At 42.1% G+C, this 17,689-nt stretch overlaps 1 protein-coding gene across 1 annotated transcript in view; it reads right to left on the bottom strand.

Moving 5' to 3' along the window:
• LOC140236794 (uncharacterized) overlaps positions 1–17,689 on the bottom strand; it is a 60,090-nt gene that overhangs the window by 1,934 nt on the left and 40,467 nt on the right. The window contains exons 5-11 of the mRNA XM_072316733.1: positions 14,697–14,911; positions 11,522–11,626; positions 9,919–9,984; positions 8,989–9,081; positions 7,867–7,992; positions 7,138–7,274; positions 170–6,133 (exon numbers count right to left, since the gene is read on the bottom strand). Coding sequence (XP_072172834.1) covers positions 170–6,133; positions 7,138–7,274; positions 7,867–7,992; positions 8,989–9,081; positions 9,919–9,984; positions 11,522–11,626; positions 14,697–14,911 — 6,706 coding nt within the window. The remainder of the gene's footprint in view (positions 1–169; positions 6,134–7,137; positions 7,275–7,866; positions 7,993–8,988; positions 9,082–9,918; positions 9,985–11,521; positions 11,627–14,696; positions 14,912–17,689) is intronic.

Below are 17,689 nucleotides of genomic sequence, written 5' to 3' on the forward strand. Positions count from 1 at the left end.
AGCTTATAGCTTGATAAAAGAAAATGCAATTGAATGGAAATAACTATAACATTGGAAGGATACAGTAATGAGTAGGTGTACAGATACAATGTGTTGAAGAATGAATATAGAATTAATAAGCAAAAAAAAAAAAAAAGAAAAAGAAAAGAAATGACAGAACTTTTCCTACCTTCCAGAGACAACAGACTTGTCAGGCCTTTTCCCAGGAGGTTTGGGTTTGATTCCTCCAGAACTCCCTGACATGGAAGAAGACTGACTATCATCTCGTGACACGGAGATGTCGCCCTCATCTCTCCTACCCCTCCTTTGGGGTACCTCAGGCGACGAGGCTAGAAGTCCTCGAGGTGTGCTGACTGGAGTCACATCCTCAGCCAGCGAGACGGACACGCTTGTTGCGGCTAAGTCATGCGGTGACAGCCTGCTGGCTGCTCCATTGCACTGGGGCTGCTGGGATGAGTGGTGATGGTAATGATGATGATGATGATGATGAAGGTGGTGGTCTGAATCCTGTGTTGGCAACCTCCCTGTTGGGTCGAAATGCACATGATGCTCTGGGCTCCTGCGTAGGTCTACACCACTATCAGGTGCAAGTCTCTCTGACATTGTTTGGTGTTCATCACCATGGCAATGGATGCCATCTGCACATGTTTCACCCGCTGGCCTATCAGGAGCAGCACCTCCAGATGCAGCAGCCACCTCTGCAGAGGCAGCAGCAGCACCAGCCTTTCTTCGGTTTGACAGCATCCGCTCTCTCCTCTTTCTTTGTCGAGGTGTCAGTGCCTCCCACGCAAGTCTTGATGCCAGGGCCAGGCCATCAGTGGCAGCAGGTTCATCGCGATGCTGGGAGTCAGTCATGCTTTCACCCAGCTCTTCTTCCAGCGAGGAGGCACGTTCACCCGACAGATTAGATCTCAGGCGATGCCTCCTGGAGGCTGCAGGCGCATTGATGGATTCTGTCATGGAGAATATTCCTTTCTCCTTGACATCAGTGTCATCTTGCATAGATGAGGAACTTTCCCTCCGCAGAGGACCTCGCACAGGCTCTTCTCTTCCTTTCTTCAGATCACCTTCGGATGCACTTGTTTCCTGTGGCTGCTTTGTTTTGAAGATTTGTTCTGGTCCCGGATCAGTTCTCCTTCGTTGCCGTTTGGCAAAGAGAGCTGCCTTGGCTGTAGGTGATAGATCTCTCACAGGACCAATTCTGCGAGATGTTTTTCCAGACCCATCTGCTCCTGGAGCGGATACTCCGGATGTCACAGCCTTTCCAGTATCTTCAGATGATACTGGAACATTAGCCTTACTTTTGGGTATTGCACCATGTCGCGCATCACTTCTTTCAGGTACAAACTCTGCAGAAACTTTCTTATCAATTTGATTCAAATCAACATGAAATCCTTCTTTAGATTTCTTCTCTTTTCTAACAGGTGTGTCTGTTGTAAGAAATACATCATCAGGTCCAATGGCAGAGGTATTTTGAGGTGAGCCAGGCCTGTCAGCAGAAGGCATGTCATCATCTGAAAACAATAACGGTGTTCTGGGGGGCTCCGGAGACTTTGGGGGAGATCTGGGTGGAGTTTTTGGAATTGTGACCATGAGTTCAGGAGGATTCAAGGTGTTTGGTACCGGTTTCTGTGCTACCTTTTCTCCAGGCTTTTTAGGGGAGTCTGGAGATTCAGGGGATGGTGAGTGTCGCTTTTCCTTAACACCAAACAGAGGAAGCTTTGCCTTGAGGGAGACAATTATGTCTGATGTTTTGGTTAGCACACTCTTGGTGATGCCAGGTTTTTGCTGGTCACTCTTTGAGTTTGCAATTTCGAGCATTCTTGCAGGGTCACTCTCCGACCTGCCTTTTCCCTTTGGTTGACCAAACAGTGATCTCCTGAGCTGCGGTGATTGTCCCGGAGATTTCCTGGTACCGTCTGGATTCGATGCCTGTTTTTCTTCTCCACTGACTGGGAAGGACCCTCGCCTTCCCAGCGCAGGTTTTTGATCGAGATGGGAGGTGGGTTTCAACAAATAGGGCGATATTCTTTTGATGGAGTCTGGTGCTCTGGAGTCTGAAGGCAGTCGTTCCCCCACTGGCATGTCACTCTCAGTTCTGACTGTGTCAATTGAGGATTCACGAACCAATGGGGCATGGGTGGAAGACTCTACAAACATGCTAGGTTCCTGCCAACGCGTCGCACACTCAGAGAGCTCGGGGTTGCCACCATCTTCATGCAACACGCTCTGCATGACAGCATACGTGGAAGGATCGTAGATGCGTCTCCGTGGAGTGGTAGGTGAGTGAGCTGGAGATGGATGGACCACCCCTTTCTCGCTCACCTGATCGCTCTTAACAGGCACAGAATGACTACTTTCAGAATGAAGACTGGACTCCTCAAAGGTGTCTGACCTGGATGGTTTGAATCTGCGCTGTGTCTTTGGGGATTCCCCTTGAGACTGTCTGGCGCTAGCCTGTCGAGCTGCAGAGCGATCTTGTTTCAACTGCCCTAGTTTACTTTCGAGGAGTATCTTTGGCACTTCTGGTAGCTTTCTTGGCTGCTTGATGGCTCGCCTGCTTTGTGCGGGACTTGTCATGCCCGGAGATGCAATGGATCCATCTTTTCTGGGGCTTCCAAGAGGTTCCTTGTTTGGATCTCTCTTTGGCGTTTCTGGAAGCTGCCTGGCTCGAACAGGGCTCATCCTCTTTCGACCCTTGCTGGATCCTGTTGACTTGGTTTCGCTAGTGCTTTTGCTCTTGTCTCCACTACTCTGTCTCTGCACAGGCTTTTTCTCCTTTGTTTTGCCCTCAGCCACCATGTCTGGAAGTTGCTTGTCATTCTTCAGTGCTTTCATGGGACCAGGTTTTGCGCGTTTAGGGCTATGCTTGTCTTCACTCTTCTTGCTCAAATCGGGGCTTTTGACATCGTCATGAATGCTACTTGTTAATTCAGACAGAATGTTTTCCATCTCCTCTCTGTCTTTCGATGACTGCCTGGTAACCTCTGCATCAATCTTTTTTAGATCTTTTAAAACAGGTTTGTTCTTTAATAATCCCTCTCCCTGAGGTATTCTCTGGTCGCGATCCACTGGCAATGACGGCCTAGCCTCTGCTCCGATAGGCTCGGGGCGATGATTTGGTATATGTTGCTGTGCTTTACTGTCACCGGCTTTGTCTGGGACAGATTGGTCATCTTGTTGGAAAAACACATCATCATCCTCATGTGCCACAGTAGTAGAGAATGATGGTGCCTTCAGCATTTCTCTCCCATTGTTGACCTTCTTTGCACTTCCCTTGCTTACTTCTTCCTGCTTCTTAATCTCCAAACCTTGCACGGCTGATGGACCTACCGACGCCTTCTCGCTTCCCTTCAGAGTGGTGCTGGTGGTTTCATTCTGTCCATTCTCCTGCTGCTGTTGATCGGCATTCCAGTTGATACCTCCTACCAACATCTGCATTACATCTTGGTCCTTTTTGGGTTCTGAGTCCTCTGCAGCTGTAGTGGATGTACTCTCCGCTTTGTCTACCGTTCTTTTCTTCCCGTACACTGGCTTGTCATTCCAAGGTTTCTTCTTCTTTGAATCACTGTCCTCACTGGTAGGAGGCTTCTGAACCTGCTCCACCTTCTCCTCAAAGTCGGTCTCAGAGATCATGCCAAGGAACAGATCTTCCATCAGCTGTCGCTCCTCTGAACCAGCACGGAGCTTTTCTACAGGTGCTTTAGTAACTGTTTCCTTCACAACCACTGACGGCGATTTTTCAATGATTTCAGCCTTGTCAGACATCACCTTCTTCTCATCCTTAGGAGGCAGGTGATTCAGTGTGGGGTGCACATCTTGTTTTGTATCTGTCCTCTTTTGCACAGTATTTGGCACAAATTTGGTTTGGTTTTCAATGACCTTTCGACTTTCTATCTCCTTCACTTCCCCATTTTGAGTTATCTTTCTAGTCGGAGACAGAGGCTTTATCTTACCTATATCTGCCACAGGGCTTTCAGTTCTTTGCGGCAACTTGCCTACAGACTTTTCTTCTTGCAATGCTGTTTTTGATGGGACTTCATTCAGCAGGTGTGGAACAGGGGACACTTTATCTTTTGCCATTTCCACAGATGAAGTTTTCGCAAGACTTGGCGCCGTTACCTCCTGCTTGTGTTCATGTTGACTAAGCTTCTCTGTGGACTTCTGTTGTGTAATCACTGTCGCCGATTGTTCTGAGACCAGTGGCTTTGCAGGCTTTTGCTCTCGAGTGTCCTTGATACTAGTATCTGGAGACTTGCGCTGCACTGGCATCCCATGCTCTGCTGAATTCAACAGCTGCTTTGCTGCCGGAACAGGAGCAGCCTTCTGCTCCACTGCCTGAGAGAGCACTGAGATCTTTGCGTGGAGCTTCCCTTGAGTTTGCAGCGAAGCTTTGGATTTATCTGATGCACTGGCCCCAGGCTTGCTCATATTGGCAGAAGGTGGAGTGTTACTCTCTTGCTTAAATGACAAGCTGCCCTGTGGTTTGGGAGATGGTGCTCTCTCTGGAAGGATTGCTCCCTGCTTTGGAGCTGAGTTGGCAATTTCTGGTTGAGGGGACACTGCTCTGTCACTCTGATGAGGAGATTTCTCTCTGGACGAACCAGCAGCCGATCGATTGGGAGATGACGACCGCTCCTGCTTATTTACCACGCCAAGTTGCTGCACTGGAGATGGCGATCGTGACTTGGGTTTGACTGAGAGAGCTTCTTCAGGCTTTGGTGATGGGCTTAGGCTACGCTGTGAGACCTTGTCTCTGTCTTTTGAAGATGGCTCTTGCAGCTTTGGGGAGATGCTTCTCTGAGGTGATGGTATTTCTTCCTTGCTTGATATTGATTTCTTTTGCAAAACTGGAGAGACAGACTGTTGGACAGGACTTACACCTTGTCTTGTGTCAGTCACCTTCAACTCTGGTTTCAGTTTCACTGTTCCTGGTTGCTTTTCAGTTTTCTCTGCCTCTACAGGGCTAACAAAATTGCTTTTCTTCTGTACACTAAGAAAATCTTGTTTATGAATTGCACTTGAGGATTTCTTGTCATCACTAGGTTTCACTGTTTGCTGAGTACCAATTTGAGCCCCACGGGGCTCTGTTGGTTTGAGTTTATCAGCTTCTAATACTACATCGGTTGGTGTTGGCACTATTGCCGGTGCATCCTTGTTCGTTGGCTGAACAATTGCTGAACTTGATTTTACACCAGGTGTCTGCATGTCTATCCTCTCTGGTTGACTCGAGGTAATTTTCTCGTCTGGTTTGTCAGCTTGTTTTTTAGCCACAGGGGCATCAGTCTCATGCACAGTTTGCGGTGCTTTGGGTGGCTTGGACAAGACAGCCCTGAGGTCGTTCTTCTGCTCTGCTTTCATCGTGCTCTCAGTCTTACTGGTCTCAAGCACCTTTTTGGAGGAATCCTTCGCGGGCGAAACGGGTGTGGCTTTTAAGTCATGTTTATTGGCCACCTGTATCACTGGACTGAGTTCTCTCCCTTGACGGGCATTCAACGGCGCACCAACGCCCTTCCCCGACAGCTTAAAATCTGACTTTGTGTCTACTTTCACAGAGGAACCAATGGGAGTGGGTCTGGGCATTAGTTGCTCATCTTTCTTTAGTGTCTCCGGTGCCACTGTGATACTTTTTTGCATAGTTGGCAAGTTTTCCTCAATTGAGGGCTCCCTCTCGCTCACACCAAATTCCATACCGCCACGATAGGTGCTGACCTCTCCCTCCATGATGGCGTGGCTGTCCATCGTGCGAATCTTAGGTTTATGCCTCTTGTGTAGGAGCCTACGTTTCCTGTCCTGGGAGCGCTTGGTCTTCCTCAACGCAAACATCTTCTCACTTCCCTTCACTTCTGTCGTCCCTTTGTCTTGCACCTCCTTCTCCTGAGTGATTCCCGATTCCACCACCTCTTCCTCATTCTCCTCCTCGTTCTGCTCTTCCTCCTCCTCCTCCTCTTCCTCTTCTTCCTCTTCCTGCACCTCCTTCTCCTCGTCCTGCTTCTCCTGGCTCTCGTCCACCTTCTCCTTTGGCACCGGGATGTTCTCCACCAGTCTGATCTCAACGTTAGCCTCCTTGATGTTTTCGTCAGGATGCATGATTTTGCCTTCCAGCTTCTCAGGACTTGAAGGTATTTCAAGTCTGAGGAAAGAGAAAAGAAACAAAGCAAAACTCTAAATCAATTACCAGATATTTCTTAGGTGGGCAGTATACCATGGAGAAAGTTTATTGAAATTTAAATAGAAAAACAATTTATGGAATATAGGGAGTTATGTGAATGTGATGTCACATGAAAGTGTCATGGCAATTACAAAAGAAAGAAAGCCACTTTGAGATACAAAAAGAAGAAAGATACTACATGCGACAATTTATTTGAATTAATGTGATCAGAAAAAAGATCTCTATCCCATTTTCTTGAACATTTTCACTGATCTCTTGCTCCTCATATACTCAAAACTTCTTTTTTTTTTCTAGGCCTACTGAGCAAATTACTTGTTACACCAATTTCAATCCTGAATCTAATATCTAACACCTTGGATCACATGACACACAACCACTTGTGCTTGTTAATAGGAGTAATATGAGAATAAAGTATCCAGGTACTTTGTTTGGGCAAATGATATGAGGGTCATTTTTAAGAAATATGGACAGCCACAAGAGAGGACAGATGACCACAATCACAACAAAATGGCCATACTTACTGCAGCCACAAACAGCTCTATGAGAAATTGACCAGTTAATATGTTATTCCTGGAAGAATAACTTGAAAATAATGATCTGTCAGATCAGGATTTGAGACTGGCATAACTGCGGTTGCACAGAAAAAACTTGAAGTTTCAAGATTTTATGCAGAAACTTCATGGCAAGTTGTGAGGTGATGAAATCATCAACTTACTATTTGCATATTCATAATGACTGTTCAAGTACTGTTTTCATGCAAAACAAACAAAACTTCGCAAGTTCATAAGTTCCCTAATTTCATCCGATTTGGATCAAATTTTCATTGCTGTGCTTGAAAAATGTTACTCTTTCTTTTGACTAGTCTTGAGTTCCCCTATAACAACACTTTGATTCTGTTCCTCCAGCCCAACATCAAATGAACTGACAAAAAGAGAAAGCGGATAGGGACAGTTTGAAGTAGTTACCCTTTCTTCCGCACTGGGCTGGTAGGGGAGGGAAGCGAGTTGACAGTGCCGTCGCCATGGGGACGCTCCCAGTCGTACATGTCTGTATCCTTGATGTTCTTTCGGTTTAGGCACCTGTCCAGCAGGGAATGGAGGAACTGGATGATGGAAGTGGAGGACAGAAAGGAGACGGGAAGATTGGGAGAAAATGGATGAGATGGGATGAAAGCACACATGTATTCAACAGTTTTCAGCCACAGCAAATGATAAAAGAAGAAATCAAACATACAATAAAACACCTATAGAAACTGAAATTATGTCGCCCATCATGATTGTTGCCTAATTCAGTGTTGAATGATAGTCAAAGGGAGTCATGTTATCAACCGTGAATCTGAGGCTTTGAGCTGCGATGGGAAAGCTTCATAAGTACAATTTTCTTCTGGGTACAAATCACCAAATAAATCACATCAAATCAATTGAATTACCTTAAAATCATTAATCTTGGAATGATGGCATGTTTGCATGACATTACAAATAAATGTGATAAATCAATTCATTGTCTTTCATATCTGAAAATCTGTCAGTCTATTGTATCTACTTATCTATCATCTTATAGTCACATTTGAATCTACAAAACAACACACAGTCATACATACAAGTGCAAATGCAAGTTTACAGTTATCCATGAATAATCAGATTTAAAGAGATATATGAGGCGTATCCAAGACCAAATGCTTGACACAATCCTACCTTATAATCTGGCTTATCGGCATACTCAAGGGACTGTATGTGTTCCAGGATCTGTCTGAACTCCATGGGCATGTGCTTGAGAAGGAGGCGGTGGTCGTACTTCTCCTTGAGGAGGCCAACTTGTTCCTGCACAGAGGAGAGAATTTGAAGGAAGATTCGAAGAGTTTGAATACAAAAACAGATAAATGCAAAATTCTCAGATTTTTTAATGTAAGGTCATCATCAAACAGAGATAAATGAAATCTTTTCAATGACACTGCACTTGCTACATAACAAGAAAAGTTCTTGAAGATATCATTTAAATTATCATTTAGATTCCAATCATTTTTTTTTTTTTGGATTTACCGCAGATTAAATCTCAAATATGTCAAATGGATAAAAATGAATATATCTGTTTTTGCATATAAACTCTTCATTTACCCACAGATCACATAACACTGGGGTTGCAGAGAATCAAGGAACCGTTATCAGCTCAATGTGATGTCACTCCATGACCATATCTACTAGGATCTATTAAAAAAACAAAAACAAAAAAAAAAAACAAAAAAAAAAACTTAATCAATCATCATATTACTTTACATTTAATCACAAAAATCACTGTCTTGAATATATTTGTAAAATAAACTAGTGGTGCAAATTAAGTGATGTTAATGCACATAAAAGAAAGTAATTGTGCATCCTCATTCACATACCTTATGAACAATCAGGAAAGAAAAAAGTGAATATTGCCAGGAAAAATATAGCATCAAGAACAGAGAGGTTCTTCTGCATGAAGTTTTATTCATAGTGTCGGAAAAATGTGACTCCAAAACCTTTAAACTAGGTGAGATAAAGATTGCTCTGCTAAAAGATTCATCTTGATTTTCTTGTACTCAACATCTGTCACCTTTAAATATCCACCATTATAGAATGAAGATCCTGTTCACATGTCAACCTATTCCACCAATCTCATGAATGATTTATGAGAAAGCATAAAAGTTTGATGACAGACATTGCCAATCTTCTCTTTTATATCTTTTATTTTGAATATCCAAAATTTTTCCTGGAACCAGTCCTCTCTGCATAATCATGGCACACATCCCTGTCTTGCTTATGTTTTACGAATCATAATTATGTGATTACCTTATCCTTGATTTTCCTCCATGGTAACTGACCAATGACAAACTCTACCAACATGTAGAACAGCGACCACAAATCATCTTGACGACCCATTTCCTGAAACAAGACAAAGTAAAGAGAAAGGGTATGAGTCTTCTAGTCATCTCCACATCAAGGCCTGGGGCCCGTTGCATAAAACTCCAACCGGATTTTTTTTCTGGTTGAAATCACAAAATTCTGGTTGGAAGCTCCCAACCAGAGTTTTTATGCAACGGATTTTACATTCTTATGTTAGCAACCTTAAAAAATTCAGGTTGGGCAAATCCCAACCTGAATTTTTTAAGGTTGCTAAAAAAGTTTTATGCAACGGGACCCTGGTGGTAATGACCATACAATGATGCTTTCAAACTGCTGGCACAAGCCTTGATTCAACTCAGATGATGTGATCTTAAAAACTGTGTTTAGACTTATCTCAGTTGCAGTGACAACAGTTATCATGACAAAGACAAGATATCTAACAACACAGATATCTAAACAAAATCTTAGTAAGATCTATTGCAAGTAGATGATGACACCACTATGTACTGTATGATGTCACCATGTGTTCATGACTCTAAAATATGAAGCATCCTAAAAATTGATTTATATCATCTATAGAGTTATCAATCATCAATTCAACATGTACATGTTCAGAGACAAAACACAGTCTGGAAAGTGATGTGGTCTCAGCATCATGAAAATCTTTATGATGAAATATACAATATCTGACACCAATGACAGTTTCTACGAGATCTTATGAAAACATAATCACTTCCTTGAATCCGCCTGGTGAAATTATCAACAGTGTAGGATTACGAAACTAATGATAATACTGGTCAGAGTCATTCACCAGTATGGGTGATGTCTACGTTGGGATTGGTAGGTCACTTTCATACGATAAGATCGTCCACTTACTCTATTTCTATGGGCATTGACAGACGCATAGCGAACAGTTCCACGAAAACCAGCGACAGGTCGAGGCTGTAAAGGAATGGAGCACAGGAAAGCACATCAGAACATTTCTCTGAAATAGTTAATATGTCTATATCACTGCTACATTGGAAATCTTCCCAAAGCAAAGTAACCACCTCCCTATTAGTAAAACTGCCGCAAGATGCATAATGCTAGAAAGAGAGTCAAAAGTTTAAACCAATATCAGCTATGGAACATTCAAAAGAAATTTTTGCAACCAGGAGTATATGATAAAATGAGTTTAAGACTCCAAATCTAATTCACTGAAGAAGCTTGAATATTATGTTAAGAGTTGGGAACATATCTAACATTTGCCAAACTTTATTTGCACAAAGATTACTTGTTTCATTGTTCTGTCACAAAGTGACAATGAAAACAGTTTGGGAGTCAACTCATCATTCCCCCCCCCCCCCCCCCCTCTTCTCACTCCATTACCTTTCCCAATTACAACAATATCATTACATCTTCATCCACAATTCCTAAAACAGGTGACAACCCAAATCAAGACAGGCTATTAGCCTGTTAGCCTGTCTGGGAAAATGATCTTAATTTCAGAGGAGATTTAAATATTAGCCAGTCACCATTCAATTTTTGTCTGTTTTGGAGTAATTTTTTTTTTTCATATATTCAATAAATAGAATGTCTACCCAAGATTGTAAGTCTTTAGAATATATCAAATTTTCTCGCCCCGTGGATCAACTGAATATATCCCAGGCATCTGGCCTTGGAACCTTTGTGGGATTGATTCTTAAGGGCAATTGTGAGATGCAGTTTGAACATGCAAGAGTTGGCTAAAAGACAGACAGATTCATGATCTGAGGCGTGTTCTGACTATGCCCCAGTGGTCCATGCACAGTGAGAGGGTAGAAGACCTTTACAAAAAGCACTCTCAGTGCATTCATCTCAGTGCATGAATGCACTATCTTTGGATTGAAGATCTTAGTTCAAATTTCCTTCCGGATCACTGACAAAAGAGGATACCGTTTCTCAAATTTCCTCTCTGAATGCTTAAGCCCTCCTCCTTCCTTTTTCCTGACATAGAATCATTCCACAGGATCTGTGATATTTTGCCATAAATATCTGACTGCATACTTCATAGTTTATTGCTCAGTCTCTGAAGCACAAACATGGAAACAGGTACATGGGACTATTAAATGTTTTCTCTTAAAAAAAAAAAGATAGAAAAGCCTTTATCCACACCTCCTGACTGAACCCAATGTGCATACATGCTGAGTGCTTAATTTCTATGATCATTGGAGGAAAATAAAGTTTGTTGATATTCTTTTGTAAAGTTTCCTTTTACTTTTTTTTTTTAACCATAAGTGGACACTGGGGTCTCTTCAGAGTTCTTCTCACACAATGGTAAGTTGTTTGACTTCAAAATTATTGGTCATGAGATGACCAGAAATGGCATATGGTACCGTTAAACAGCAAGAAGCCTCAGAGCAGATGGCTTCTTACAAAGTCCTTCCATGAGATTTGCAATTAACCATTACTATCTGAATCCTACCAATTCTGCCACCTGTTACTGACGTAGATTACCCACCGTTCTGACTTGACCTTGTGAGTTTGTGTACTGTCTGGCCAGGCCAAAGTCCAGCATGAACACCTTGCGCATAGTGTTAGACAGCTTCCCTATTGCAAAGTTGCTCTATAAAGAAGACCATAAATAGAGAAAACAAAACAAAAAACATTTAAAATTCTGCAGTTTCGTACAACACCAATGCAAAATGGGTGATAAACTTCTCATGGTTATTTAACAGACAAAAGCAATATATACATATATACCACTAGACCTATATATCAATATACATTAATACATATCTAATATCGTTGGCTGAGAACAAGAAGGGTGCTAATGAGTTCTAAGATATCAGCGTACAATGTGAATAAAAACAGAACAATGAATCTTCATTTTTTTTTTAAGTTTATTTTGTCAAAAGTGGGTAGATTTATAAGCACTGTTTCAAATATTGGGTGAAATAGCGCCCTTGTGGTTTTGATTTTCAACATTTCACTGAAAATGAAAATAAATTAAAATTGACACCATTATGAAGAGGAGATCAAGCTCTACAATGTGATACCAATAATGCAACACCCCCCCCCCCCCCAAAAAAAAAAAAAAAAAAAAAAAATTGCGATAAGGGCCTTCTGGTTCTGAGCTGACGATTATGTGTGTACATATAACATTATATATATATATACAGACATACATTAAAACTACTTTCTTATCATGTCTGTGTATGTGTATATATGTGTTGCTTCTATTTTGTAGCAGCATAAAAACTGTGCACAAAAGAAAAAGAGAAGGCCATATATGAAAGTGAAGAAAAGTTGCTCCTCAGAATTCTGAATGACAACTTAAACTCAGTAAGATGTACCAAATTGGAAAACACTCGCCTATGAGAAGCATATTCATGTTTGAGGATGTCATATTACTAACAGACAACATGATAGGCATTAGCGTGTCTGTGTATCCAGTTCCTCTGGGCTTTAGGAGGAAATATGCTTCAACATGCAAGGCTTCAAATGAGCAGGTCCTTGAACTTTGGACCCTGCAATCAATCTTCCAGTGAAAGTGATGACGTGCACCGGATATCAAGCTGTATGCTTGAAGCTGATTAAAAAAACGAGGGATCTGTAAGATTACAGATATGAAAAGATAATTCTATTCCAATCATTCAACAAAAAAAAAAAAAAAATCAAAGCACAGAGATTTCCAACAGTCTATGCAACACTGCAAATATTTTTATCTCATTTGTAATCATTTCACACCATTTTGATAAAGCTCGTCTAAAGTTTGTCTTTTATTCGACTTTGTGAGCAGATGATCTGTATTGCCTGATTTAAAAGTTCTCTTTAATACACATCATTCAGCTGCTGCACATGATATCTGAGGAAATGGCAAGTGACACATTTCTGAAAGAATGTTATTACTCATACATAAGGACTTTTGCCCCTCTGCAACACATGCAATATGCAGTTTACCCACTCCTTAGGACTATTGTTATGACAGATGCATAGTCCTTATGTCTACAATTGGATTTTCACATTAATAACTTCTAATATGATTAAACTGTCTAAATGCTACTTTATGGTCTTAAAATATAATGTCTTAGCTATATTTTGCAGAAAACCCCATTCAATTTGGTTAAGTGGTCACAGAGAAATGTGGATCATTGTAAAACATGTCATGGGTCTGATTCTTCCAAGTTTAGCACTTGGATGCTCTTTGAACTGCATGTGGTGTGAACACAATGGACAGAACTTGGAGGGAAGGGATTCCTGACATGCTCTATAAAACTCCTCAGTTCTCTTTCACCACTGGAGCAAATCATTGTGGTTTTCTGTAAGATGTAGGTAATAAGTTATAGTTTCATGCCCTAAAATTGTATTTGGATTGATTCACTATTTTTAAAGTTAGCATTGTGGAGGGTCCCGCTGTAATCTTTTTTTTTTTTTTTTTTTTTTTTGACATGTGGTATAGTATTTGTATATTCTAACATCTTTCAAGGAAGTATTACAATTGCACACTTATATTTCAACATGTATGGAACTGGTAAATGTGTAAGTAAACAAATGTTGTTTCCCAGAGGTCACAAGTAGTCTCTTTTGAAGTTAGACATTTTCAGTGGAAATTTATCATACCGCATAACACTTTGTAGCTCATGAAAATATGACAGTGTGCTGCAACTGTAAAGGAAGAGCTGAACATTACTCAAAATTTAGACAGAACACAAATCATAAGTTCTCTTATCATTTATTCCTTTTTACTGGCAGATTGTGTTTTGATGTAGGAGCTTTACTCTAAGGCTTCCCTTTAATACCCCTTTCCTCATTGTCCTTGCTTTCCTTAATAACAGATTATGCACCCCTGTATTGGCAGCCGTCAGTAAACCCTTCACTTCCTCTACTCCTCCCTTGTTATCTCATCCTGTCCATACAGAGCTTTGCATCCTGGAGTTGAAAATCAACATTACAATATTTTCCCACTGACCCCCCCTCCCCCCCCCCCCCCCATCTCACCCACACACACCTTCTACCCTTTTCTATTGTTCCCGCGTGATCTACTCATTGCTCTTCTTTCCTGGTATGGTTTTTGTCCTCCTATCCCACCCATTCTTCATTCTATCCCTGATCCTCCTTCCACCTTCAATCATCCCCTCCTCACTGGTCTATTAGCCCTATTACAGGAAGCAAACTTCATGGATTCTCTTAATAACGTCTCCCCTCCTACCCCCTCACCCTCCCTCCTACCCCTCAACATCCTTCCTACCACCTTACCTTCCTACCACCCCCAACCACATCCTACTCACTGGTTTATTGTCCAGGGGGCGCTGTGGCATAGTGGATAAGACTCCCGACTCCCGATCGGAGGGCCCGAGTTCGAATCCCGCCCACTGCTTACGTCCTTGGATAAGATGCTTTTACCCACCATGTCCCTCTTGACCCAGGTGTATAAATGGGTACCTGGCAATGCTAGGGTAATAATAATAGCAGGGCCCTCTGGTAGAGCAGTGGTAACACTGAAGAGGCTACCCTGGGTAAATAAGACCTTATTATTATTATTCTTATTCTCGGAAGCTCATTTTATGGATTCTCTTGCTCTTGGTGATCCCTCCTACTCCTTCATACCCTTTCATCTTCCTACCAACCTCCCACTCCCTTCCATCCTCCTTTACCCCTCACCCCTCCTTCCATCCCAGTCATCCCCTACTCACTGGTTTGATGTCCCTGTGTAGGAAGCCCACTTCATGGATACTCTCAATGGCCTCCAGAATCTGCACCCCCAGTCGCAGCATGGTGCTGATGGAGAAGGTGCCCCGCGGCTGGCTGCGACGCAACTCGGCCAGGTTCTGCCCCTGTAGGGACATCACCACGTAGTTGAATTGGTCGTTGCGACCACACCCGATGAACTTGCAGATGTGGTCCCTCCCTGATGAAGCAAATACACAGTATACGGTAGCAGAGATGGGTTAAACATCACATGACTGTGCATCAACTAGTTATCTGCTTTCTGATCTACTTCCAAATTCACATATTGAGGTCTTCCATCTCTCACTACATGCTACTTCATTTTTGTGTGTGTTGTTGTTGCAAGAGAAAGAGAAAATGGTTAAAAATGCACAGATCTATAAAAAAAATCCAATCAAGCAAGCATGGCACACTTCTGGAAATAGTAAAGACACATAAGGGAATGAAAAGACCAGACTAACCCATTTTTTTTTTCCACTGGTCCGACCTGTCTGCTGGACCAGTGGGTACACAGTTTTTCTGTTTTTTACTGGTCCAATCCTGAAAAAAGTTACTGGCTCAACAGTTATTTTTTACTGGTCAGGAACCATTGGACCAGTGACAATGTGCAGCATTGGTAAAATACAAATTGCATCTGAATATTATCATATGGTAAATCATTCACAAAGACGTTCCTGTTCAGGTACATTAGCTTCTATGATGAAATGATAGTGGAAAAAACTAGAAATGTCGCTACAGCAACTGGTTATACCCCCGCCAAACAACATTTCATAAGCTTTGGTCAAAACAACATTTCATAAGCTTTGGTAAAAAAACTGAGGAAGTAGTTAAATCCGCAAGATCTTTCCTTGATCTTCTGCCATTAATATGCCGTTACCATGGCAACGTACTTTCGGGTACTGTTGAAAAATGCGTCTTGCACATCTACAACCAAAGGCACACATCTGTACCAAGTTTCATGGAAATTGGGCAAAAACTGAGGAAGTAGTTTGCAACACAAAATTTTCCATCATTTTGGCTCATAATATGTGAGCTGTTACCATGGCAACATACTTTTTGTCACTGTCAAGAAATGTGTCATGCTGACCTATATCCTAAGAGAAACATTCAATATGAATTCCATGAGAATTGGAAGAACACTGATGAAGCAGTTTTGCCATGAAGCATTTTGCCCTATATTTTACCAATAACATGCCGTTACCATGGCAACGCACTTTTTGCCACTGCGGAAATATGTGTCTGTACCTAATTTCATAAAAATTGATCAAAAACTGTGGGAGGAGTTCGCGACGCAAGATTTGTACCCATTTTTGCCCATAATATGCCGTTACCATGGCAACGTACTTTTGGGTAATGTCAAAAAATACGTCTTGCACATCTACAACCCAAGGCACACATCTGTGCCAAGTTTTATGGGAATCGGTTGAAAACTAAGGAAGTAGTTCGCGACGCAAGATTTGCAACGGACCGACCGCCCGACCGACCGCCCGACCGCCCGACCGCCCGACCGCCCGACCATCCGCTGATTCCTATATACCCCCTTCAAACTTCGTTTGGCGGGGGTATAAAAAATCATTTTACATTACTGGGGACACATAGCACGCAACTCATATTCTTCCATTCCTTTATGCCTTTGTGTGCACATGAGCAATGCACTCTTAGGGGATCATGTACACAAAAAGGATACTGTATACGCCGAACATTTCGCGAGGTTTTTATTTTCACGAATTTCGCGAGCCAGGTGCTATTCGCGAAATGAAAGACACGCGAAAATATTGACTCTGATCCCGATGTGAATGTGACATATGCGTGTACACTTCTCCGTTCAGTGCAGGACTCCGTGATCACGAATTTAACCACTCGCGAAATCGTCAGGAAGTCCCGATTCGTGAAAATTTACACTCGCGAAATATATGACGTACACAGTAGTTAACATATGAAGAGGTAATTTGAGATTAATACAGTTTTATCATTAATGTTATTTTTTCAAATAATTGCCTGAATCAACAATGAAAAAAAACCCCAAAAAACAAACTGTGAAACATGAGTGGTGGTTTTGCAAAGCTCATGGGAGGTTTCAGCAGATTATATTGTACACATATTGCTTTTTTAGAGTGATATTACACATGACAGCTTCGTGGGCCTCACATTTTCCCAAAGAGATATATTTTCCACAAAGCATGCAGCGCTGAAGGATAATTCTGTCCGGCAGGGGAAAAGATAACTTGCAAGGCACTGTCTAAATAAGTGTCATATCACGACAGACAAAACAATATTTGTTATACCATACCGTCTACATAAATCATTCTCTCAATATTAATGTTTTCACAAGTAGGAGAGTTTGTCACTTCCTGCAATGTCCAAATTGTGGGGGGGGGGGGTGGGAGGGGAGAAACTGGACAAACATCTCCTCAAATCTTGTGATGAAATGGGAATTTAGCCAGTACACTGGCTCTAAGATTTCATGTGTACACTGCTCTTGGAGGAGAAGGCAGACACAGTCCTCCAGTGACTGCACTAAAACATGTATGTCTCCCTCACAGTGAGTTGTGGGAGGTCCGTTAGGATGACTAGATGATGATGATCAATGAGACTGAGTGATGCTCTTCTCCGATGAACTCTCCTTTCCAGGAAGAGATTCCGCATCAAAACAAGATCAAGACGTCAGCGGCCCACCCTACAGGGCCTGTCCACAGACATCAAATCATCCGCTGCTGTGGCTAAGCAGAAGATGCCGAAATGAATGACTAAATAAACGGCGCCAGATGCTTCACAGCTGGCCTCCTTCTGATGCCCACTTTGACGGACAATGGTCGAGCTTAACCTTTCCTCAGAAAGCACAAGATCATCTTACAACTTTGAATATAATGGTCACTGAGTACAACTGTGCACATCCCCTTCCCCATTAGACCTTAATGTGAATGATAACCAAACTGTGCACACAGATTCATTATTTGCT

The sequence above is a fragment of the Diadema setosum genome, chromosome 1 (assembly GCF_964275005.1).
Source record: "Diadema setosum chromosome 1, eeDiaSeto1, whole genome shotgun sequence".
Lineage (NCBI taxonomy): Eukaryota > Metazoa > Echinodermata > Echinoidea > Diadematoida > Diadematidae > Diadema > Diadema setosum.